The sequence below is a fragment of the Pongo abelii genome, chromosome 20, assembly GCF_028885655.2.
Source record: "Pongo abelii isolate AG06213 chromosome 20, NHGRI_mPonAbe1-v2.0_pri, whole genome shotgun sequence".
NCBI classification, from domain to species: Eukaryota; Metazoa; Chordata; class Mammalia; order Primates; family Hominidae; genus Pongo; species Pongo abelii.
The window spans coordinates 3,492,700-3,516,033 of record NC_072005.2 but is presented as its reverse complement, the minus strand read 5'-3'; the positions used below and the strand labels follow the sequence as shown (position 1 = coordinate 3,516,033).

Here is a 23,334-nt window from a genome sequence, read left to right as displayed (position 1 = left end):
TCCGCCTGTTTGCCTTTCTATGGGTTCCGGAGGTCTGGTTGGGAGTCTGAGGAGTGACTTTGTTCTGTGTTTTTTGTTTTCTGGTTTTTTTGTTTTGTTTTGTTTTCTTCTTTTTAAGAGATGGAGTCTCGCTCTCCACCAAGGCTGGAGTGCAGTGGCGCGATCTCGGCTCACTGCAAGCTCCGTCTCCTGGGTTCACACCATTCTCCTGCCTCAGCCTCCTAAGTAGCTGGGACTACAGGCACCCGCCACCATGCTCAGCTAATTTTTTGTTTTTAGTAGAGACGGGGTTTCACCTTGTTAGCCAGGATGGTCTCGATCTCCTGACCTTGTGATCCGCCCACCTCCGCCTCCCGAAGTGCTGGGATTACAGGTGTGAGCCACCGTGCCCAGCCTTTTTTTTTTTTTTGAGATGGAGTCTCGTTCTGTCGCCCAGGCTGGAGTGCAGTGGAGCGATCTCAGCTCACTGCAACCTCTGCCTCCCGGGTTCAAGCCATTCTCCTGCCTCAGCCTCCCGAGTAGCTGGGACCACAGGCGCCCACCACCACACCCGGCTAATTTTTTTGTATTTTTAGTAGAGACGGGGTTTCACCATGTTGGCCAGGCTGGTCTCAAACTCCTGACCTCAAAGGACCCGCCCGCCTCATCCCAAAGTGCTGAGATTACAGGCATAAGCCACCATGCCTGGCCTGAGGACTGACTTTGAATCTTAGAGAAGAAAGAAACCTTTGTGAGATTGATGCTGATACCAGTAATAGGACCCAAACACCTTACCAGCTGTGAACCTCCTTCAGGTACCAGTTCAGCTCAGAAAACATTTTATTGCTTTCAACATCTGTACAGCCCCCCAAAGTTTGTATTTGTTCTGCTAGAGCGGTTCCAATTCAGTCACGTTTGGACCCCTTGAAGGGAAAACATTTCTCTTGGACTCCCAGGTTGGGAAACTACATTGAAAACAAGATCCTGGCCAGGCGTGATGGCTCACACCTGTAATCCCAGCTACTCGGGAGGCTGAGGCCAAAGAATTGCTCGAACCTGGGAGGCAGAGTTTGCAGTGAGCTGAGATCACGCCCCTGCACTCCAGCCTGGGCGACAGAGCAAGACAATGTCTCAAAAAGAAAAAAAAAAGTAAGATCCTGTCTGTAAGGGAGCCCTTGGAACAATGCCGTTTTCAGCACAGCTGTTTTATAAACTGAACATGGAGGTGATCTCATTGTTTTAGGTTTGTTTTTGTTTTGTTTTGTATTTTTTTTTTTTTTTTTTGAGATGGAGTCTTGCTCTGTCACCTAGGCTGGAATGCAATGGTACGATCTCAGCTCACTGCAACCTCCGCCTCCCAGGTTCAAGCAATTCTGCCTCAGCCTCCTGAGTAGCTGGGACTACAGGTGCCCGGCACTACACCCGGCTAAATTTTGTATTTTTAGTAGAAGTGAGGTTTCACCATGTTGACGAGGCTGGTCTCGAACTCCTGAACTCAGGTGATCCACCCACCTTGGCCTCTCAAAGTGCTGGGATTACAGGACTGAGCCACCGCGCCCGGCCCATGCAAGTGATCTCTTAATGTGCTGCAAGGATGCATCTGAATTTTGGGAAGCACAGGGTCAGGCCTTCGCTTTGTTTTGGGCTATCCCATCACCATGACAACCCACATCTCAGGACCGGCAAGGTCATCATCTAGAGCGGCAGGAGATGGTCTCTTCTTCCTCTGTAAGGTTCCATCCTTGTCTTAACACCAAGCAAAGCATACAAAGCCAGCGTTTACGGGGATGTTATGAAGTTGTATTCCAAGATAAACATCTTATTTATTTATTTTTTTGAGACAGAGACTTGCTCTGTCGCCCAGGTTGGAGTGCAGTGGTGTGATCTCAACTCACAGGAACCTCCGCCTCCTGGGTTCAAGCGATTCTTCTGCCTCAGCCTCCCGAGTAGCTGGAATTCCAAGTGTGCCACCATGCCCGGCTAATTTTTGTATTTTTAGTAGAGACGGGGTTTCACCATGTTGGCCAGGCTGGTCTCGAACTCCTGACCTCAAGATCCACCTGCCACAGCCTCCCAAAGTGTTGGGATTACAGGCATGAGCCACTGCGCCCCACTCAAGATAAACATTTTAATTTTAATTTTTAATTTTTTTTTTTTTGAGATGGAGTCTTGCTCTATCGCCGAGGCCGTAGTGCAGTGGCACGATCTTGGCTCACTGCAATCTCCGCCTCCCAGGTTCAAGCAATTCTCCCTGCCTCAACCTCCCAAGTAGCTGGGATTACAGGTGCCTGCCACCACGCCCGGCTAATTTTTGTATTATTTAGTAGAGATAGGGTTTCACCATATTGGCCAGGCTGGTCTTGAACTCCTGACCTCAGGTGATCCGCCCGCCTCGGCCTCTCAAAGTGCTGGGATTACAGGCGTGAGCCACCGCGCCCGGCCAAGATAAACATTTTAAAGTTTAGCTTAAATTACTATCATCCTCCATAAACAGGCCTTCCCCAGCCCCGAGTGGTTAGAACTGCACGGGGTGGTGGTAGCAGGGACCATGGATGGCTAGGGGAGCTCAGGACGGGACATCAGCGTCTTCTAGGTCTCTGGCCTCCAGCCTTGCCCCTGAAGTCCGTCCTCCCACGCCAAACTTGTTTCAACAGCAAGTCCCCCAAACCCTGCTCACAACCCTCCCACGGGTCCCCAGCACCCACACCACAAAGCTGGGCAGCCTGGGTTGAGAAGGCAAGTGTTAAGAGTGACATTCCCTCTCTGAGCCTCAGTTTCCCCATCTGTAAAATGGGTTGATGGGGGACTACAGGGAGTTATCAAAGTTTTTTTTTTTTTTAAAGCTTAACTCCCAAAATACATAGGTGTTCATTGGCAGGTGGTGGAGCATAACGATGACTCTCATAGGAAGGCTTTTCAGTTTCTGTCCCCGTGCCCACCCTCTGCCCTCTGGAGCTGCCTGGCACCTAAGACCTTCCCGGTTCCTCGCCTTTAGGGGACCTCGCTTCCCCGGACACGCCTCTCCTCGGCTACGCCCCTGGTCACGCCAGTGAAGGCCCACTTCCGGCCTAGACCCGCTTCTTATTGGTCCCGCCTTGGCAGGCCCCTCCCTGCACAAGATGCCTATTTTGTCCTTGCCCCGCCCACAGTTTCTCAGGCCCCCTGAGGCGCGGGGACCCGCCTGGGGCTGCCTCCAGCACTGCCTGAAAGGAGACTCCGCCACCCTGGAGGAGACAATACCACTGGAGTCAATCACGCGGTCCACATTTTCAGACGTAGTGGAGAGTCTGGGGCGTCGGAGTCCTTGTGGGCTGGGGCGGCGGGATGGGTTGCTCCTTCCTGGCTCAGGCGCAAATGGGGCAGCCTGGAGAGCGCCGTGGGCGAGGAAGGCCCCCAGCGCAGGCTTCGGCTATTGGTGTCGGTGCCGCGGCAACTGGCCCAGCCGATGGGTCGGGACACACGCTCGCGCTCGCGGTCAGCGAGTCGCCGGGGCCGAAGGCAGCGGAGTCAGAGCAGGAGCCGAAGTCGGAGCAGGAGCCATGGGCGGCGAAACCGGCGGCGCCGGGAGGACGAGGGACGGCGCAGACGGAGGAGGCGGAGCCGGGAGCGCAGGTGGGGTCGCTGCGGGAGCAGCGCTGGGGATCCGGCTCCTACCTCAGGAGCGCCCGACCGAGGGTTGGAGATCCCGGGGAACCGGGAAACCCCCGACTTACTCGGGGAGGGCTTCCTGGAGAAGGGGACAACTGACCACCGGTCGAAATTAACCTGGCAGCGGAAGGAAAGCGAGAGGCGTTCCAGGCAGGGGACCGGGCGGTTGGAGGGACAGCCCGGAGCCGGGTGAGCGAGGCGGCGGGGAGGTAACGAGAGATCAGATCATATCATGTCGAGTCCTGTGTGCTCAGCACATTAGATCTTGGCTATTAGTCGGAGGGAAATGGAGAGCCTTGAGAGGAGTTTGGGTAGGGGAGTGACGTGGACTGACTTAACTCCGCAAACTTTCTGGCTTTGAGGTGGAAAAGGGATGGAGCGGGGTAGGCAGGAGCGGCACCAGAGGAGGACGGCACAATTGTCCAGACAGTAGATGATGGCAGCCTCGATGAGAGGGAGGCTGTAGTCAACCACAGCGGGCAAAGTGCGTAGATTTCAGAGGGATTCTGGAAGTAGAGGAGACAACATTTGCTAATGGAGGTGGGCTGTGGGAGGGAAGAAGACTCGGTGTCAGCTGGCAGGACTCACAGCTGACTCCTAGTACCTGAATCTCAGCTTCCCCACGGTCCTTTTCTTCTGGAGATGGGGCACTTGGTCGGATTTGCTTTGAGTCGGCTCTAGTACAGAGAAACCAGAATGGGGACAGGGACTGATTCCCAGACCGGGGCCCCAGTGCTGGCTCAGCCCCTTCGTGGCTGACAGGCCAGTCTTGCCCCGCTCTGGGCCTAGTTCACTCATCTGTTGTTGGTTTTTTGGTTTGTTTGTTTTTGAGACGGAGTCTTGCTCTGTCGCCCAGGCTGGGGTGCAGTGGCACGATCTCGGCTCACTGTTACCTCTGCATCCTGGGTTCAAGCGATTCTTCAGCCTCAGCCTCCCGGGTAGCTGGGATTACAGGCGCGTGTTGCCACACCCAGCTAATTTTTGTATTTTTTCGTAGAGCTGGGGTTTCTCCATGTTGGCCAGGCAGGTCTTGAACTCCTGGCCTCAAGTAATCTGCCCGCCTCGGCCTCCCAAAGTGCTGAGACTACAGGCGTGAGCCACTGCGCCTGCCCATAAGTCTTGTTAATGTCATCTTTGTGTTTTTTCGCCTACCATTTTTTGGTATTGGAATTATTCGCAATAATTTGCCACTCTAGATATGTAATTAGAATTAATATTCACGAAAATTCAGTTGAACTTGTGGCCAATATTTAAGGGCTCTGCAATGATTGGTTTCAACATAGTTTAGATTTTTTGACATGAGCTTAATAGGTAGAGCATTTAACAAAATATTTGGCAGTTCTCTGTGTACAAAGACCCCTAAACGTGACTGAGCGCAGTGGCTCACATCTGTAGTCCCAACACTTTGGGAGGCTGAGACAGGAGGCTTGCCTGAGCCCAGGAGTTCAAGACCAGCCTGGGCAACATAGCAAGACCCCTCTGTACAAAAAAATGTAAAGAGTTACCTGGGTATGGTGGTGTGTGCCTGTAGTCGCCGCTACTCAGGAGGCTGAGGCGAGAGGATGGCTTGAGCCCAGGAGGTCAAGACTGCAGTGAGCTCTGATCGTGCCACTGCGCTCCAGCCTGTGTGACAGAGGGACACTCTGTCTCTAGTAAATAAAAATATAGACCTTGTCTCTAGTAGACTCTGTGTCTAATAGACCTTGTCTCTAATAAATAAAATTAAAGGCCCCTGAACCACCCCTGAGGTTGTGCATCTTCCATTCCCTGCGCTGTCCTCTGTTAACTCCTGTCCATCCTGTGGGACTAGTTCAAATACCACTTCCATCTAGGAAGCCCTCCCTTGACAACCTAAATGTGTTCGGGTCCCTGGTTCATACCCTTATCATTCCTGCGCCACCAGCCCCAGCCACCTCCCTGCCCGCGCCTCCTCCCTCTCCCCCACACTCTGTCTCAGCCACACAGCCTCCTCGTTGTTCTTAGAACGTGGCAGGTCAGTGCCTGCCTCTAGGCCCTTGCTCTTGCTCTGCCTCGAACACTCTCCCTCCGAATCCACCCATCGCTGCCTCCCCACTCCCTCCAGACCTTGGCTCAGTGTCAGCTCCTGAGAGAGCCCCTCTCCGACCTTGGCCCTGCAGCCCCAGCCCCTGTGCTGGGCATCGCTACTCTTTGTGGCTTCTGCCTCTGCCTAGTGTTGCATGGTGTGTTTATTTGTTGATGTCTTCCTTGTTGGGGCCCACCGGAGGGTGAGCCCAGGAAGGCAGAAGCCATCAGTATTTGGGTCACTGCTGTGTCCCCAAAACCTAGAACAGTGCCTGCTGCCCCACGGGCACCCAGTAAGCATCTGTGGAGCAGATGACAGCGGCAGGCACTGAGAAGGCATCCATGGGTCCTCTCCGCAGGTCAGATTCGGAGGAAGAGCGGTGGCAGCGCTCAGGGATGCGAAGCCGGAGCCCCCCGCGGCCCCGGTGGCACTCAAGGGATGGGTCCTCTCAGTCGGACTCGGGAGAGGAGCAGTCACGGGGCCAGTGGGCTCGCCGGCGACGGCGCACACGCTCTTGGTCTCCTAGCTCCTCAGCCTCCAGCTCCACATCTCCAGGGCGATCCCAGAGCCCTCGGGCGGCCGCGGCTGCCCTGAGCCAGCAGCAGAGCCTGCAGGAGCGGCTGCGGCTGCGGGAGGAGCGGAAGCAGCAGGAGGAGCTGATGAAGGCCTTTGAGACGCCTGAGGAGAAGCGCGCACGGCGGCTGGCCAAGAAGGAGGCCAAGGAGCGCAAGAAGCGGGAGAAGATGGGCTGGGGTGAGGAGTACATGGGCTACACCAACACCGACAACCCCTTTGGAGACAACAACCTGCTGGGCACCTTCATCTGGAACAAGGTGGGCCCCGCCGGGTGGTGGCCTCTGTCCCTGTAGCATTTCTGCTGTTTCTGGAGACCCCAACACTCGAGGCACTCCCAGCCTGCCCTTGATCGTGCAAGAGTTGGGTTTTACACACGCATGCATAAGCCAGCTTCTGCCGCCATCAGCTTTCTTTTTTGACACACGGTCTCGCTCTGTCGCCTAGGCTGGAGTGCAGTGGCGCGATCTGGGCTCACTGCAAGCTCCGCCTCCTGGGTTCACGCCATTCCCCTGCCTCACCCTCCCTAGTAGCTGGGACTACAGGTGCCTGCTACCACACCCAGCTAATTTTTTGTATTTTTAGTAGAGACAGGGTTTCACCGTGTTAGCCAGGATGGTCTCCATCTCCTGACCTCGTGATCCGCCTGCCTCGGCCTCCCAAAGTGCTGGGATTACAGGCGTGAGCCACCGCGCCCGGCCAGCTTGCTTTTTTTGACACAGGGTCTCGCTCTGTTGCCCAGGCTGGAGTGCAGTGGCGTGATGATGGCTCAGTGCAGCCTTCACCTCCTGGCCTCAAGCGAGCCTCCTCCCTCAGCCTTTTCACTTGCTGGGACCACAGGCACCACCACCATGCCCGGCTCATTTTGTATTTTTTTGTAAAGATGGAGTCTCACTATGTTGGCCAGGCTGGTCTCGAACTCCTAAGCTCAAGTGATTTTCCCACCTCGGTCTCCCAGAGTTCTGGGATTACAGGCGTGAGCCACTGCATCCAGCCCACCGTCATTTTCTTGCCATTAACTGTGTCTCTTGTGGTGTAAGCTTCAGCCATTCTTTGCCCCAAACACCAGCCCAACCTGAAACCTGTCTAGAGAGCCAGCTCTTGGCGTCACGTACCCAGGACAAGGTTCCACAGTTCCAGGCGCTCTGTCGTCTGAGCTGGTTGTTTCATTCTGCGCCTGCCATTTAGCCACCAGTCACACCGGTGGCATAAGACAATAGAACTTATCATCTCTTTGTTCTGGAGGCCAGAAGTCCAAAATCAAGGCATGGGCAGGTGTGGGCAGGACCCCACTCCCTCCGGGGACCGAGTGGAGGCCCCTCCTGCCTCTCCCAGCTTCAGTCATGGCCGGTGATTCCTGGGCCCTCCCTGGCTTGTAGCCGCAGAACCCGACCTGTTCCTGTGTTGCGTGGCTGGCTGTCTTCCCGTCTCTGTCTCCACATGGCCTTCTGCTCCGTGTGTCTGTCTAAATGTTCCTCTTCTCATGAGGACACCAGGCATTGGATGAGGGCCCGCCACCTCCAGGATGACCTCATCTTACCTACGTCTGCAAGACCTCATCACTTTTGTTTTTTTTTTGAGATGGAGTCTCACTCTGTTGCCCAGGCTAGAATGCAATGGCACAATCTCGGCTCACTGCAACCTCCGCCTCCCGGGTTCAAGTGATTCCCCTGCCTCAGCCTCCCAAGTAGCTGGAATTACAGGCGGGTGCCACCACACTCAGCTAATTTTTGTAGTTTTAGTAGAGACGGAGTTTAACCATGTTGGTCAGGCTGGTCTTGAACTCCTGACCTCAAGTGATCTGCCCGCCTTGGCCTCTCAAAATGCTGGGATTACAGGTGTCAGCCACCATACCCGGCCAAGACCTTGTTTCACATAGGGTCACGATTACAGCTGCAGGGTTTCAGACGGGGATGTGCCTGTGGGGGACACAGCTCATCTGAAGCAGCATCCACTTGTGGAGGGGGTGGAGCAGGCAACGTGTGGGCTGGGCCGACTGCACTTGCTCGCTGGTTGCGCAGTTGGGAGCTGTGGGGTCCCCAGGTGGCTTCTGCCCGATGTCGTCTGAGAACACAACGAGCTCCTTCCGCCTCGGGGCCCTCACACTGCCGCGCCCCTGCCTGGATGTGCTCTGCCCCTTCCCCGGCTGTTCTCTTCCATCAGGCCTCAACTGACAGTTCCCCGCTTGAGAGAGCCCTTCCTGGCCCCTTGCTCCCCAGACCCCCCAAGGTTCTTTATTGAGGCACACACTGCTGCCTGGCACTTCATCGCCGCCGTGTGCTGTGTGCCTGTGGTGTGCTGGGCGTGGAGGAGGAAGATGTGGTCATCATTGACGCTTGTGGAAGCAGCCCCAGGCTGGGCTGGATAGACCACAGAGTGGCCCGGGTGTCTAGGGGGTGGTCCCCAGCCAGGCAGCCTGTGTCCCTGGAGGCAAGTTCTTCTGGACGGCAGGGGGTCCTGGAACCCCCTCATGGTGACGGGGCGCCGGGAGCCTGGGAAAGGTGGTCGGGAATGGGGGCTCCGCACCAGGCTCTCAGACAGCTGCTGGAAGAAGCCAGCTTTGAGGGTTTCCAGGCTGGGACAAGCCCATCAGTGGCCACCCCTGTGCCCCGCTGTGTGGGCGGGGCCCCATGACCCCGCAGGTTAGCTTGCAGAGCTGCTGCTGCCCCCACTCACTGTTCCTGCCCTGTCCCACGTGCAGTGGGGGACCCTGACTTGCTGAGGGCGTGGCCTTCAGGTCCGAAGCACCTAGACTCCCTGGTAGAGCGAGTCAGCAGGCCCCGAGCAAGGCTCTTCTGTTGGGGGCTGGGGTGGCCCCAAGCGAGGCCCTCCTGTTGGGAGTTGGGGTGGCCCCGAGCGAGGCCCTCCTGTTGGGAGTTGGGGTGGCCCCGAGCGAGGCCCTCCTGTTGGGAGTTGGGGTGGCCCCGAGCGAGGCCCTCCTGTTGGGAGTTGGGGTGGCCCCTTCTTCCCCTTTGCATACATCTCACTCCCAGTGGAGGCTCCATGTCTGTGCTGAATTGGATCCACTGAGTTTCAGGAACGTTCAGGAGGGGGTTGGAAGACGTGCAGTGTTGGCAGGTCACCTCTCTCTGCAAAACAAGGGCCCTGGTCAATCTCTTGGACGAAGGAGCTGAGGAGGGGGGCGAGGGGGCAGGTCTGTGCTCAGGGCGGGTGTGCTTGGCGCTTCCAGGCCCTGGAGAAGAAGGGGATCAGCCACCTGGAGGAAAAGGAGCTGAAGGAGCGGAACAAGAGAATCCAGGAGGACAACCGGCTGGAGCTGCAGAAGGTAGGCACCCCGCCAGCCCACTGGGCAGGGCCCTCCCTCTCCAGGGCCTGGAGGCCTGCCCCCTCTGGCGGGACTTGAGGGGCGTAGGTGGGAAGTCCCGGGGGCTGGCTTCAGGTAAGGCTGGACCCAGGGGCTCAGACCATGGCCTCAGGAAGCTGTTTCCCTTCACCTCTTGGCTCTGCTGGCCTTGGGCCTTCACTCCCACATGCTCTCTTCAGGGTGGCTGAGAGGGCCCCAGCTGCTCCGAGCTGCTGAGTCTCGGGCAGGAGGGCCCTCTCCCTTCCCAAGGTCTGTCCACCAGCCCAGGCATCTCCAGACCAATCCCTGTGCCCAGGGCAGCTGGGTGGAGGCTGGGCCACCATGACCACAGCCCCTCCCTCCGCAGCCCCGCGGACCCCATGGCCCCGGCTGCCCTCAGCCTCCTGTGCCTGTAGGTGAAGCAGCTGCGGCTGGAGCGGGAGCGGGAGAAGGCCATGCGCGAGCAGGAGCTGGAGATGCTGCAGCGCGAGAAGGAGGCAGAGCACTTCAAGACATGGGAGGAGCAGGAGGACAACTTCCACCTCCAGCAAGCCAAGCTGCGGTGCGCCGGGGCCTCCCCTCCCCCCGACCCAGACTTGGAGCCAGGGCCGGGCACTGGCTGTCACTCTGGAAGCCACTGCTCTCCCACCCTTCAGGGTCCCATGCGGCACTTCCTGGGACCTTCCCTTCCCGACTCCTTCCTGGGCGGCAAGGCTTCTGTCTCCTGCCCTCCCCCGCTGGGCAGGGTGCAGAGGAGACGGGCCCAGGTGAATGGCACCCCATGCATGCTGGACGCCGGTTCTGCACCGACTGCGGTTGTCCCTCCCACACTCCACCCAGGAGGGTGGCACTCCCATCCGCCCGGTTTACAGACAAGCTGAGGCTCTGGGGTGTCCCTGCTTGCCTTGGGCCCCGTGGCAGGTGACATCAGGCTCCTCCCAGCTCGGGCCTGCCTGGTGACGGGTTCCCTTGGGTTGGACCAGGGCCCGCCTGCAATGCGTGCCCCGCTGCAGGCCCAGAACAGAACCCTGGCTCTCTGCCCCGAGTGGTCTGCCTGGGGGAGGAGGTGGTTGCGAGGCGGTGACTACTCTGGCCTCCCAACCTGCCTTTGCTTCAGTTCCTCCACTCTTCCCCATCACAGCCCACATAGAAGCCGCCCTCCTGGGCACATCCCAGATGCCCTCCAAGAAGCCCCTCCCACCTGGCCCACCCTCCGGGTCCGTGCTGTGTGCACTCTGTCTGCACTGCTGGCCTGCGCCCTCTGGCTGACCCGGCTCACCCTACCTTATGCCTCCTCCTCCTCCTCCTCCTCCTCCTCCTCCTCCTCCTCCTCCTCCTCCAGGAAGCCTTCCCTGACCACCCCCAATGGGTCAGGCCCCTCCCTGGCTCCCACTGGTGTGGTCACCCCAAGGGCAGGGTCTTCAGCGTGGAGGGTACAGCCCAGGCTCTGACGCCACCTTCCCCTGCTCCCCACAGTTCCAAGATCCGCATCCGGGACGGGCGGGCCAAGCCCATCGACCTGCTGGCCAAGTACATCAGCGCTGAGGATGACGACCTGGCCGTGGAGATGCATGAGCCCTACACGTTCCTCAACGGCCTCACCGTGGCCGACATGGAGGACCTGCTGGAGGACATCCAGGTACCCAGCCCCACCCGATGCTCCGCTGACCTGCACCCTCACCCCCACCCCAGCCACGCCCGTGCCCTGACCCCTGCCTCCCGCCCCCCAGGTCTACATGGAGCTGGAGCAGGGCAAGAATGCCGACTTCTGGCGGGACATGACCACCATTACCGAGGACGAGATCTCCAAGCTCCGCAAGCTGGAGGCCTCGGGCAAGGGGCCAGGTAACGGCGGGCGTGCGCCTGGGCTCCAGGGGAGCTGCGGGGGCTACAGGGTTTACCCAGAAGCCTCAGACTTGCTGTGGGGCCTGGTGCTCTCTGCAGGCCTCAGTTTCCCCAACTAGGGCCTCCCCTTCTGGGCCGAGCCACCAGGGGGCAGCAGCGAGCAGTAGGCCCTGGGAGGGGTGCAGTGGGGCGGGCCTCTGTCTGGGGTGCAGGGCCAGCAGCATCCAGACCCAGCGTCCCGTAAACGCCGACTCGCGGTGCCGGCTTCACGGGAGCGACAGGGCTTTCCGCTCGGGTCTCAGTGCTCACAGTGGCTCTGCCTGTTTGACGGCAGGTCTCGCGCCACCTGGCCTGAAGGCCGTGCAGCCCTGCTTCAGGGCGCTCCCCGTCCCATGGGTCAGTTCATGCCCCTCCAACCTGATGGGCTTTTAAAATCACATTTCCCTCCCCTCTGTGTGGTTGCACACACATGGTCATGGGGATGCTCTAAAGCGTCTACCCCGAGCACTGTGGACATGCGGGCTGGGCCGTTCCCTAGGATGGGGCCGTCCTGGACACTGCTGGGTGCTGAGCAATGTCCCTGGCCTCCTCCCACCCCGGGTCAGGAGCACCCCTAGTCCTGACAACCGCAGATGTTCCCAGACGTCGCTCAGAGTCCCCTGGGGGCAGAATTGCCCTAGATGAGACCCCCCCGGTCTAAAAGCCAACCACAGCAGCCCTGCCCCCTCCACCCCAAAATCCACGCCCCGGCGGCTGCTATAACAGTGCCTGGCTCTCATGGGCCACGCATCCCTGTCGATAGACCTGGTCCTTCCTCTTCCCTCTCTCTCAGGCCTTGGCTGCCACCAGCCTATGGTGGCCGAGGATCCCAGGAGGCTGGGTCAGTGTCATTTGCAGCCCTCAGTGTGGTCTGTGGCAGGTCCTTCCTAGGAAAGAACCTGTGGCTTTCCTCTTTTTCAGTGGAGCTTTGTCTTGCCCGGAGGTGGAGGTCACTCAGCCATCCCGTCCCTCCAGTGGTCTCCTCCATGGGGTACATCCTCCCATAACCTGAGAGAGGCAGGGCAATTCTCCAGCATCAGAGACGTGTCCGTAAGGGTCTTGGTGTGCTCCTGCTGGTGGCAGCGGGGCTGGGGAAAGACTTCTGGGTGCAGTACATTTTCCTTCAGAAGCCGCAGACCCTACCCACCAGCTGCAGGAAGCCTGGGAGGCATTTCCAGCGTTGCCCTAGGCCCCGCCCTCTCCTATAAGCCTGGGAGGCATTTCCAGCGTTGCCCTAGGCCCCGCCTTCTCCTATAAGCCTGGGAGGCATTTCCAGCGTTGCCCTAGGCCCCGCCCTCTCCTATAAGCCTGGGAGGCATTTCCAGCGTTGCCCTAGGCCCCGCCTTCTCCTATAAGCCTGGGAGGCATTTCCAGCGTTGCCCTAGGCCCCGCCCTCTCCTATAAGCCTGGGAGGCATTTCCAGCGTTGCCCTAGGCCCCGCCCTCTCCTATAAGCCTGGGAGGCATTTCCAGCGTTGCCCTAGGCCCCGCCCTCTCCTATAAGCCTGGGAGGCATTTCCAGCGTGCCCCATTGCCCTAGGCCCCGGCCTCTCCCGTCCCTTCTGTGGCCTGCCTCCACCACGTCTGCCTCAGCCCTCCTTCCCCCTCACGCATTACAGCTGAGGACCCCAGGTGGCTTTGGTGTCCTCTGAGGGAGTTTCTTTCTGATTCTCCTTTCAGCATGGTTTCCAGGAGTAGGTAACTGAGGGGTCTTGACTTTGCTGTCCCCCCAGAGACCTACAGAGCCCCTGTCTTGGATCTTCTTAAATTAATTGGGCTTTTTCTTTTACTTTTCTTTTCATTTTTCAGAGACAAGGTCTCGCTCTGTCGCCCAGGCTAGAGTTGAGTGGCGTGATCAAGGCTCACTGTAGCCTCGACTTCCTGGGCTCAGGTGATCCTCCCGCCTCAGCCTCCCTAGAAGCTGGGACTACGAGTGCTCACCACCACACCTAGCTAATTTATTTTATTTTATTTATTTTTTGAGAAGGAGTCTCACTCTGTCACCAGGCTGGAGTGCAGTGGTGCGATCTCTGCTCACTGCTACCTCTGCCTCCCAGATTCAAGCGATTCTCCTGCCTCAGCTGCCCAAGTAGCTGGGACTACAGGCGCGCGCCATCACGCCCAGCTAATTTTTGTATTTTTAGTGAGGCGGGGTTTCACCATGTTGGCCAGGATGGTCTCGATCCCTTGACCTCATGATCCACCCGCCTCAGCCTCCCAAAGTGCTGGGATTACAGGCGTGAGCCACCGTGCCCAGCCACTTGTGAAAATTTTTTGTATAGATGGGGTCTCACTGTGTTGCCCAGGCTGGTCTTGAACTCCTGGCCTCAAGCAGTCCTCCTGCCTCACCTCCAAAACGGCTAGGATTAAAGGCGTGAGCGACTGCATGCTTTTTCTTTTTAATTTTTTACAAAATTATTTAAGTTTTTTATTTCTGTAGGTTATTGGGGAACAGGTGGTTGTTGGTTACATGAATAAGTTTTTTTGTTTTTTGAGACGGTGTCTTGCTCTCTCGCCAGGCTGGAGTGCAGTGGTGTGATCTCAGCTCACTGCAACCTCTGCCTCCTGGGTTCAAGCGATTCCCCTGCTTCAGCCTCCCAAGTAGCTGGGATTACAGGCACACCACCACACCCGGCTAATTTTTTGTATTTTAGTAGAGACAGGGTTTCACAATGTTGGCCAAGATGGTCTTGGTCTCCTGACCTCGTGATCCACCCACCTCAGCCTCCGAAAGTGCTGGGATTACAGGCGTAAGCCACTGCTCCTGGCCGTTTACATGATTAAGTTCTTTAGTGGTGATTTGTGAGATTTTGGTGCACCTAGCTTTTTCTAGGAAGTTCTAACCCTACAGGAGGTTGTGCAGTAGAAAACGGGTGTCATCTCAGCTCAGCTTCATTAGCCTTCTACCCTGTATAGGGTCTGGCCTCTCCCCATGCAGCCCCAGGGCCCTTGGCCTGCACCCCCAGCCTCTGGCAGCTGCTGGGACCCCCTAACCCCCCTGGGCCCCCTTGTGGGCATTCGGGAGGCATTCAGACATGCAGCAGCACGTCCAGACCCAGCTTTCTATAGACGCTGACCTGGTGGCGCCTGGCCTGGCTTCCTGGGAGCCGCGCGGCTGGGCTCTTCTGCTTGGGTTTCAGTGTTCGTGGCAGCCCCGCCTGTCTGGGCACGGCCGCGCTGTGCTTGGCTGGGGCTGCCACGGATTCCAGTGCCACTTAGGGCCCAGCAAAGGGGCTGCAGCTCTGGGTGCCGATTCCAGGGTCCCAGGTGATTGGCTGGAGGGGACTCGGGTCCGTCTAGACTCTATCCAGTCCCCTGTGGTCTGGGTGTGGGCCTCTTGACCCTCTGTCCGCCAGTGGGGACTGGAGAAGGCAGGTCTCGAGCAGGGTGCCTGTGCTGGTTACCCCTGCCCGGTGTGTCGCCAGCAGCTATGCACCAAGCTCCCTGTGGGCCCAGCATGGCACAGGGAACAACAACAGCGAGCCCCATTGCCCGCCTCAGGAAGCTGCCATCGCTGGATGGTCAGGGAGGGCTTCCTGGCGGAAGGGATGTTCTCACTGAGCATGGAGGATGCGAGGAATTCAGGAGGCGAACGGGACAGAGAAGGATGGGTGGCTGGCAGGAAGCACAGCACGTGCAAAGGCCCAGAGGTGGCAGGGGTTGGGCATGGGCAGCAACGGGGGCAGGGTTGTGAGGTGAGGCCAGACCCAGCGGGGTGGGTGGCAGTGGCCTGAGAGCAGCCCTGAGGCCGCTGGTATGCCACGCGATGTGGGGCAGAGCACGCGGAGTCAGGCTGGGCTCTGGCCTCCCAGCACCCCACTCCCGCCCTCAGCAGCCTCCCCGTCTATCGAGGAGGGACTTGAGCCTTGGGCCCCCGGGCCAGTGGTAGATGCCAGACAGACTCCATGTAGAATGGGGGGCGGCGGTGGGGAGCCGTTTGTTCTAGGGCGGCCCCAGGACATCCCCAGGGGCCAGCAGCGTGGCTTTCTTTGCCAGGGCAGAGCTCCTCATTGGGCTTCACAGAGGGAAACCAAGGCCCAGAGAGGGCAGGCCACTTGCGCACAGTCACACAGCCCGGGCTGGCAGAGCAGATCTGAATTCCAGAGAGCCTGGCTACCGAGCACACCCCCCACCCCCTCATGGGTTGCCCAAGGCCAGGGCAGAGTTGGGCCACGTTGGTGGGCCGGGCCCACAACTAGGGTTCCCAGACCCACATATGAGACTCACCCAGGGAGGAGCATTCTCAGGGCCAGTCCTGGCCTCCCCCACGCTGGGGGCCTGGGCCTCCAGGGCAAGGCCTCAGCAACTGCATTTTAACATGGCTCCCAACCTCCGCCCACCCCCTCCCCTCCGCTGTGGCCAGGGTGGCAACAACCTGAGACCTGGGAGGAGGCGGGACCCCCGTGAGGGGAGGGGACTGGACTGGATGGGACCCCTGTGGGGGAAGAGGAGGGGACGGGGACCCCCCCATGGCAGGGGAGGAGGCCCTGATGGGGTGGAGGAGCACCTAGGAAATGTGGAACCGCCCCCCCATACCCCCGCCCCGTTGCAGGTGAGCGCCGTGAGGGGGTCAACGCCTCCGTCAGCTCCGACGTGCAGTCGGTGTTCAAGGGGAAGACATACAACCAGCTGCAGGTCATCTTCCAGGGCATCGAGGGCAAAATCCGCGCTGGGGGCCCCAACCTGGACATGGGCTACTGGGAGAGCCTCCTGCAGCAGCTGCGCGCCCACATGGCGCGGGCCCGGTGAGCACTGGGCGTGGGTACCAGGGGTGGTGCCGTCCGGGTGGGATGGGTCTCCCCTCCTCCTGGGACCGTGTGGGGTGGAGGGGGGCAGGAAAGTGCCGACTGGCCGGGCCGGCCTATGAGTGATGAAGGGGGGCTGGGGGGCGCGTAGGCCCATGCCCTAGCGGGAAGGCCCCAGGATGCTCCAGTGCCCTCACCCGGAGTCCTGAGCCCCGTTGGTCTCACAGGGCTCCCCAGGAGCTTCTGCTCTTTAGCGAGTACCTGGCGCGCTCCAGCAGCCATGGTATCACAGGAAGCCCGGAGGCGGCCTGCCTGTCCACGCTGCCTTCCGCCCAGGCCCGCACCCTCCCAGCGCTGCTGCCTCCCGGCCTCTGGCTGTGTACAGATTCCTGGAGTGTTTTTGGCACCGCTGTGTAAATACATGTCTCCTCTGCTAATTTGTAAATGTCTCTAAATTTATCATGCTTGTTGGCTGGTGTCCTGCTGGGCCCCTTCTCTCGGCCAGCCCCAGCCGCAAGACACTGAGACTCTAACATGAGACAGAGACCCACCCCTCCCTGCCACGGGATGGTTCTCCGGGGTACCTGGGTCCTCTCGTCCTCTCCCATAAGCCTTGACCCTGAACTGACCAAGCCTGGGCAAAGGTCCCAGCCAGAACAGAGCCATGGCTGCTCACCACCTTCTCAGGCTCCTTGCAGCAAAAAGGGGCGTGAGAATCTCGGTGGGGGTGGGGCGCGGAGCCCCTTCGCCTCCATGTGGGTGACCCGGGCCCTGCGTCCCAGGCTGCGTGAGCGCCACCAGGACGTGCTGCGGCAGAAGCTGTACAAACTGAAGCAGGAGCAGGGCGTGGAGAGCGAGCCGCTGTTCCCCATCCTCAAGCAGGAGTCCCAGTCCCCCAGCCGCAGGTAGGCCCGGCCGGCACCCTGGGGATGCCGATGCAGACGCGGAGCAGGATGGAGGGGCCATGGGCAGCCTCCGCGCCTCCAACGCTCTCTCCTCCCCAGCCTGGAGCCCGAGGACGCGGCGCCCACCCCGCCCGGGCCCTCCTCGGAGGGCGGCCCCGCGGAGGCCGAGGTGGACGCCGCGACCCCGACAGAGGGCGACGGGGACGGGGACGGGGACGGTGACGGCGAGGGCGAGGGCGAGGCGGTGCTCATGGAGGAGGACCTGATCCAGCAGAGCCTGGACGACTACGACGCCGGCAGGTACAGCCCGCGGCTGCTCACTGCGCACGAGCTGCCACTGGACGCGCACGTGCTGGAACCGGATGAGGACCTGCAGCGCCTGCAGCTCTCGCGCCAGCAGCTCCAGGTCACGGGTAAGGGCGGGGCTGGAGGCCAGGGGGCGGGGCCGGTGGGGCGAGCTGGGGGCGGGGCTTCTCCGGCCTCATTTCCCGGCCGAAGCTCTTGGCGTCAGTGGGGAGCTGCTTGATTCTTCTCCCCCGGGTCTCTGAGCGACCGTTCCCGTCACCTGCACGTGTACTGGGGCGTTCATTCATTCATCCTGGGCTTGCTGGCCCCCTGGCCTTGGGGCCACAGGTGGTGGAAGCTTTTACCGGCCGCTATCCGAGCACTCCCTGGACAGCCTCCGTCCTAGGACAGAGGAGAAAATACCGGCTTCAGAAAACCCCTGGGCCAGGACCCCCTAGGGGGTCATGCGTGGGGCTGGATCCCGCAGCCAGGCCATAACCACCAGGTTCTCCTGCCGCTCGGCGGGGAAGCGCGCTGCGCTTGGTCCCCACCCAGGAGGACGATAGATATGAAAAACCAAGTTCCGGGGCAGATGGTGCGGGTCTCAGGGTCCCCCAGGCCTGTCCCCTCCCCATGTGCCTTAGCCCGCCCCAGCCTGTTTCCCTTTTGCGGGAGGCACCAGCGGCCGCCCCTGCCAGAGAGGCTAGGAGGGAGGCCAGGACCCAGGGGGAGGCCGAGGCCCGGGTGAACGCCGTCCCGCCCGCAGGAGACGCCAGCGAGAGCGCCGAGGACATCTTCTTCCGGCGGGCCAAGGAGGGTATGGGCCAGGACGAGGCGCAGTTCAGCGTGGAGATGCCGCTCACCGGCAAGGCCTACCTGTGGGCCGACAAGTACCGGCCACGCAAGCCGCGTTTCTTCAACCGCGTACACACGGGCTTTGAGTGGAACAAGTACAACCAGACGCACTACGACTTTGACAACCCGCCGCCCAAGATCGTGCAGGGATACAAGTTCAACATCTTCTACCCCGACCTCATCGACAAGCGCTCCACGCCCGAGTACTTCCTGGAGGCCTGTGCCGACAACAAGGATTTCGCCATCCTGCGCTTCCACGCGGGGCCGCCCTACGAGGACATCGCTTTCAAGATCGTCAACCGCGAGTGGGAATACTCGCACCGTCACGGCTTCCGCTGCCAGTTTGCCAACGGCATCTTCCAGCTGTGGTTCCACTTCAAGCGCTACCGCTACCGGCGGTGACGGCCCCCGGGGAACGGCAGGCAGGTGTCCTCGGGGGCGCAATAAAGGGGCTTTGGTGAAGCTGGTGGTCACTCCAGGGCCACTGTCTGGGCTGAAGGGCCGCGGGTTCACGTCCCACCTCAGGCTGCATCTTCCCTTGCCAGGCCTCAGTTTCCCCCTATGTAAAAGGGGGGTCACCATTGAGCCTGCCATGGTGAGCTGAAGATACGCTGGGACGGGCTGGCCTAGGGTCCCGATGCATCGGTGGGGGCCGCTGGGGGCATCTTCTGAGCACGAGGGTGGCCAGCGGCCACCAGCTGACCTCACCATCCAGGTGGACACTCTCTGCCGCCCCTCAGCCAGGCTGGGTGTGGGGCCCAAAGGGCCTGCCCCAAGCGGTGGCCACAGAGGGAGCTGTGGAGATGGGCCAGAGGGGCCCGGGCTTGGCGCTGCCAGGCTTGTGAGAAGCAGGAAACTCAAGGCCAGCACTGCCACATCACGGGGCACCCACTGGGCGTGAGGCAGAGCCCGCGGCTTTGGGGCAGCTCCAGCCCTGCCCACAGGCCACCCTCGCCCGCATCGGCAGCACTGAGGCTGGGACCCTGCTGGCGCCTGATCCGCCACTGCAGAAGAGACCATCTGTGGACACCCACACTCTGCAGGGACTGGCTCCCAACTCACCCCGTGCTGGCTGGTGGGGTCCATTTCCCCGCAGCGGGTATGGAGGATGCGTGGAGGTCCCTGTCTCTGTCAAGGTCGTGGGAACCAAAAGTCACTGAGCCGTCCTCTCCCTACCTCCGAGCACAGGGCCTGGAGGGCAGGGGCTCCCCGAAGCCTGGGGGTTGGAGAATGGTGAGGGGCTTCCCCCAGGGATCCCCCCATCTGGCCTGCTCACGGGGCCTTGGGGCGCGAGACCAGTGACCCTGAGTTTTGCCCATGTCAGGACAGTGGCTCCTTCTCACTCCCCTTTCTCAGGCCAGGAGGGCCGAGGGCCACATGGGTGCTACAGCCCAGGTCGGAGTGGCCCAGCCGGCAGGCTTGTTCCTTCAGCATCTGACGGGAACATCTCCAACAGAAGCAAAATGGAATGTGCCTCCCGGACCCTCAAAGGGCCACCCAACCTCACCAGTCACCAGCCCCAGACCACCCACGGCCCCTCCCAGACACCCTGCCTCATCTGGGAATAGTTTCGTTTGTTTCTTTAAAAAGACTTTTGTAGGTGGGAAAAAAAATCTTTTATTCTCGTGGAATTGGCCTATTGGCAAGATTGCATGTTTTTTTTAATAAACGTTTTATTTTAGAATAATCTTAGGTTTGCAGAAATGTAGAGAGTGTAACGTCCCTTTGCCCCACACCCGCTGCCCTAGTTGCTGGCGGCGTTTGTGACACAGCGCATTTGTCACAAGGGAAGAGCCTGGGAAACAACACGGCACCCAACTGGGGCCTGGTGGTCCCTTGGGAGCTGTGTTAGTGCCCGGGTGTGTCTTTGCCCCCCACCCCTCTGCCTTGCCTCCCACAGCGGGGGTGACAGTCCATTTCCCAGACGACAGGAGGGAGGGTACAAGGGTGGACACAGCTGCTGGCCTGGGCCCAGGCTCTCGTGGGGGCAGCGCTTGGCCATGCCTGGGGACATTCGTGGTGGTCCCGCCTTGGGGCTGCTCCTGGCATGGAGTGGGTGGAGGCCAGGGATGCTGCCCAGTGTGCTTCAGTGCCCAGCATGAGCCTCCCCAAATGTCCTCACTGCAGTAGGCAGAGGTGCGAGGCAGATCCTGCACTCCCCTGGGGCACTGGTCACCTCCCAGCCCCGACCTCTAACAGGATCCCGGAAGTCTCTGGCACAGGGCTTGGGAACTGGCCAGGGAAGTGCATCAGATCAGTGTCGCCTCTCCACGGCGCAGACCCTGGCCCACCCTGAACAGCCTGCTCCAGAATCCCGAATCGCATTGCAGCACACACAACACCGCCATCCCCAGCCCAGCCTTTAGCAGACATCACAAGTTGATGGCAGATGGCCAGAGCCATCTTAGAATCCTCTGGGCAGCCTCTTGCCTCGGTCCCTGGCCAGCTCCACCACCGATCAGGACAGGCTGCTGGGGCAGGGCTGAGTCCGTGCTGGACTCGAGAGGCACTTTTTCTTTTTTTGAGACAGGCTGGAGTGCAGTGGGCGTGATCACAGCTTTCTACATCCTCAACACCAGAAGGCACTTTGAGCCCAGAGTGGTGTTTGGGACAGGCCAGGTTCTGTAGTCACAGCCCAGGTTGTGTGTGCGTGGCTGGCGCAGCCCAGCCTGTACTGGGCCTAACCCGGACCTCCCACCAGCTCTGTGTGACAGTATTTACTTCCATTTGGCCGCTTGGGAAACTGAGGCTCACAAAAGCCCACGTTGTTGAGCCCAGAAAGTGGCAGAGCCAGTATTAGAAGCTGGGTTTCTCTACCTTGGAGAATCCCAATCCCAGACCACCACCCCGTCCCTGCCTCAGTTTCCCCACCTGCCCCTGCAGAGATTCCCCCAGCCCCAGCATCCTGCTTCCTCCTCCTCACGTGCCTTTTGCACCCCAAGGGAGATGGCCATCCTCCAACTGGCAAGGCACATGTTTTGCCAGGGGCCTCAGTCTGGATGGAGCAGAGCTGGGGCCCTGGGACCCCCGAAGGGTCACAGGCACTGGGCCTGGGAAGACAGGCTGCTGGCCGAGAAGGGTGACGGCTGCCTTGCAGAGGACAGGGCAGCAGTTGTGCCCAAGGCAGGGGGCACACAGGGCTCAGGCCAAGCTAAGGAGCCAGATCCTAGGGGAGCAGGGCACCAGGGAGCTACGGAGGGCACGTGAGCTGGGGAGGGCCTCCGAGCTGGGTGTCAAGGAGACCCTGCAGGCAGACTGGAGGTGGGGGCCAGGGGTAGGCTCTGCACACCCCCGCCATCTACCCCATGACTCCCCACCCTGGCCCAAGGTCCACCTGGTGTCCTGGAAGCTGCCCCCACCCCCACCCAGCTTCCTGACTTTGGCTGTGTCCAGAGCTAAGAATAGACGCTCCCTGCCCGGCCCCCGCCGGAAACCGCAGCCACGGGGGGCATATCCTGAGCCCGGCGTCTGTTCCCACCCTCTGCCCCCCAGCCCCTCACAACTCCTCCCACCAGAGCCTCCCGTGCTCCCATTGAACCCGAAGTGCCGGCGGGGGGCGGGCCAAGACCGGGAGACCAGCAACCAGCCCCAGATGACAGGGAAGCCCAGTGCTCATGTTCCAATCCCACACGTTGGCACAGCATTGTTCCCCCTTGTGCCTCAGTTTCCCCATCTCTAAAATTTAGAGTATCTTTACCCCCTGCCTTGCAGAGATGTGGTGAGGCTTAAGCTAAATGCCAGTGTCCTTCTCTGAACTCTGTCCAGGCTGTTTCCCAGAAGAGACATTGTCCTTGTTATCTAGGGCCGAGGACAGAGGAAGTGGGGACAGGACAGCCTTCCTCCATCTCTCACTGCCCCCTCATCTGGAGCCCCAGCCCCACATCCTCCTCCCCCTACATCTGCCCTCCTTGCAGTTAGTGTAGCAAGGGCCTCACGCTCTCTCTTGCCTCCAAAGCTTTATACGTGCAATTCCTGTCACTGCCACATATCCCAGACCTGGGGAGCTCCTATTCATCCCACAAAACCCCACTTCCCATGCCCTCTCCTCACAAGATGCCTTCCTAGCTCACCTCTGGGCTTCCCTAGGCCCTGTCATTTCCTTTGGCCCAGCCCTGACCCCGGGGGGCTGGAACAGTCTGTGTCCAGTTCATTCTCCAGCCTAGGGCATCCTGAAGGGCAGGCCTGGTTTCAGGTCTCGCTTGGAGCTCATAATTGTCCCACTGTATAAGCTGGAACACAGAGAAGGTTTGGGGAGAGTAAGATTTGGAGATCAGGCCGGCTTCACGGAGGAGCGGCCTTGGAGCCAGGGTTTTGCCAGATCCATAGGAGTTGGACAGCCTCCTTGCCAGGAAAGAGAGAAGTTGTGTTAAATGGCTGGTGACTCAATGGGATAGAGCTTTGGGAGGGAGGTTGGGTGTGGCCAAAGGACAGGAGGAGGAAGGATAGTGGGCGGGGTAGCCGGGGAAGGGGCTTCCGGACTGGGCTGAGGAGAGGGCTGGGCCGGGCTGGGAATCCCCCTCACTCAGCCTGGACTAGCAGCCCTCCTGGGCCCAGGGGACGGGGTGGGGTGCAGTCAGGGCCAGGCCAGCTTGTCTGGTCCCACTCCAGGTCCCTAACTCAAGGTCCTGTCTGGCTCGGGTGTGCAAACAAGGCCATGGAGGCCTAAGGTCCCCCCTCTGCAAAGAGACGGTCCCAGTCCCTGCGTCCGGCATCTTCTCAGCCATTCCTGTTGGGCTCCATCCCTCCTTCCCCAGGCCCAGCTGGGGGGTGGGTAGGAAAGAGTGCCCATCCCCCACTGCAGCCTCCCGGCTCCAGACTGTTCCTCCTCTGGCTCCAAAGCCACCTCCGAGCCTCCTCAAGAGACCCTCCCATGCGATGCCATCACCCCAGCCCTCCCGGCTCACCTGCTCTGGGACCACCTTTCTCAGTCTGGCTGTGTTGTCTGGTGCACCCCCCATCCCTCTGTCCTCCCACCCCACCCCTGGAAGGGGCCTCAAATATGTCCTGCATGTATTAAGCAGGGCTTAATACTACTGTGTGCCGGGTTCCAGCACACCCAGTGAATTTGGAGCCCTGGAGTCTGGGCGCCCCCCCAGGAGCCGATCCGCCTGGA

At 60.0% G+C, this 23,334-nt stretch overlaps 1 protein-coding gene across 1 annotated transcript; it reads left to right on the top strand.

Moving 5' to 3' along the window:
* Nucleotides 1–3,375: 3,375 nt before the first annotated feature.
* CACTIN (cactin, spliceosome C complex subunit) lies at nt 3,376–19,908 on the top strand. Its single transcript, XM_024238106.3, has 10 exons — nt 3,376–3,591; nt 6,030–6,504; nt 9,435–9,530; nt 9,965–10,110; nt 11,025–11,187; nt 11,279–11,393; nt 15,984–16,176; nt 16,959–17,081; nt 17,181–17,494; nt 18,133–19,908. The coding sequence occupies exons 1-10, from the start codon at nt 3,425–3,427 to the stop codon at nt 18,621–18,623; spliced, it is 2,283 nt and encodes a 760-aa protein (XP_024093874.3). The 5' UTR covers nt 3,376–3,424; the 3' UTR covers nt 18,624–19,908.
* The last annotated feature ends 3,426 nt before the right edge of the window (nt 19,909–23,334 follow it).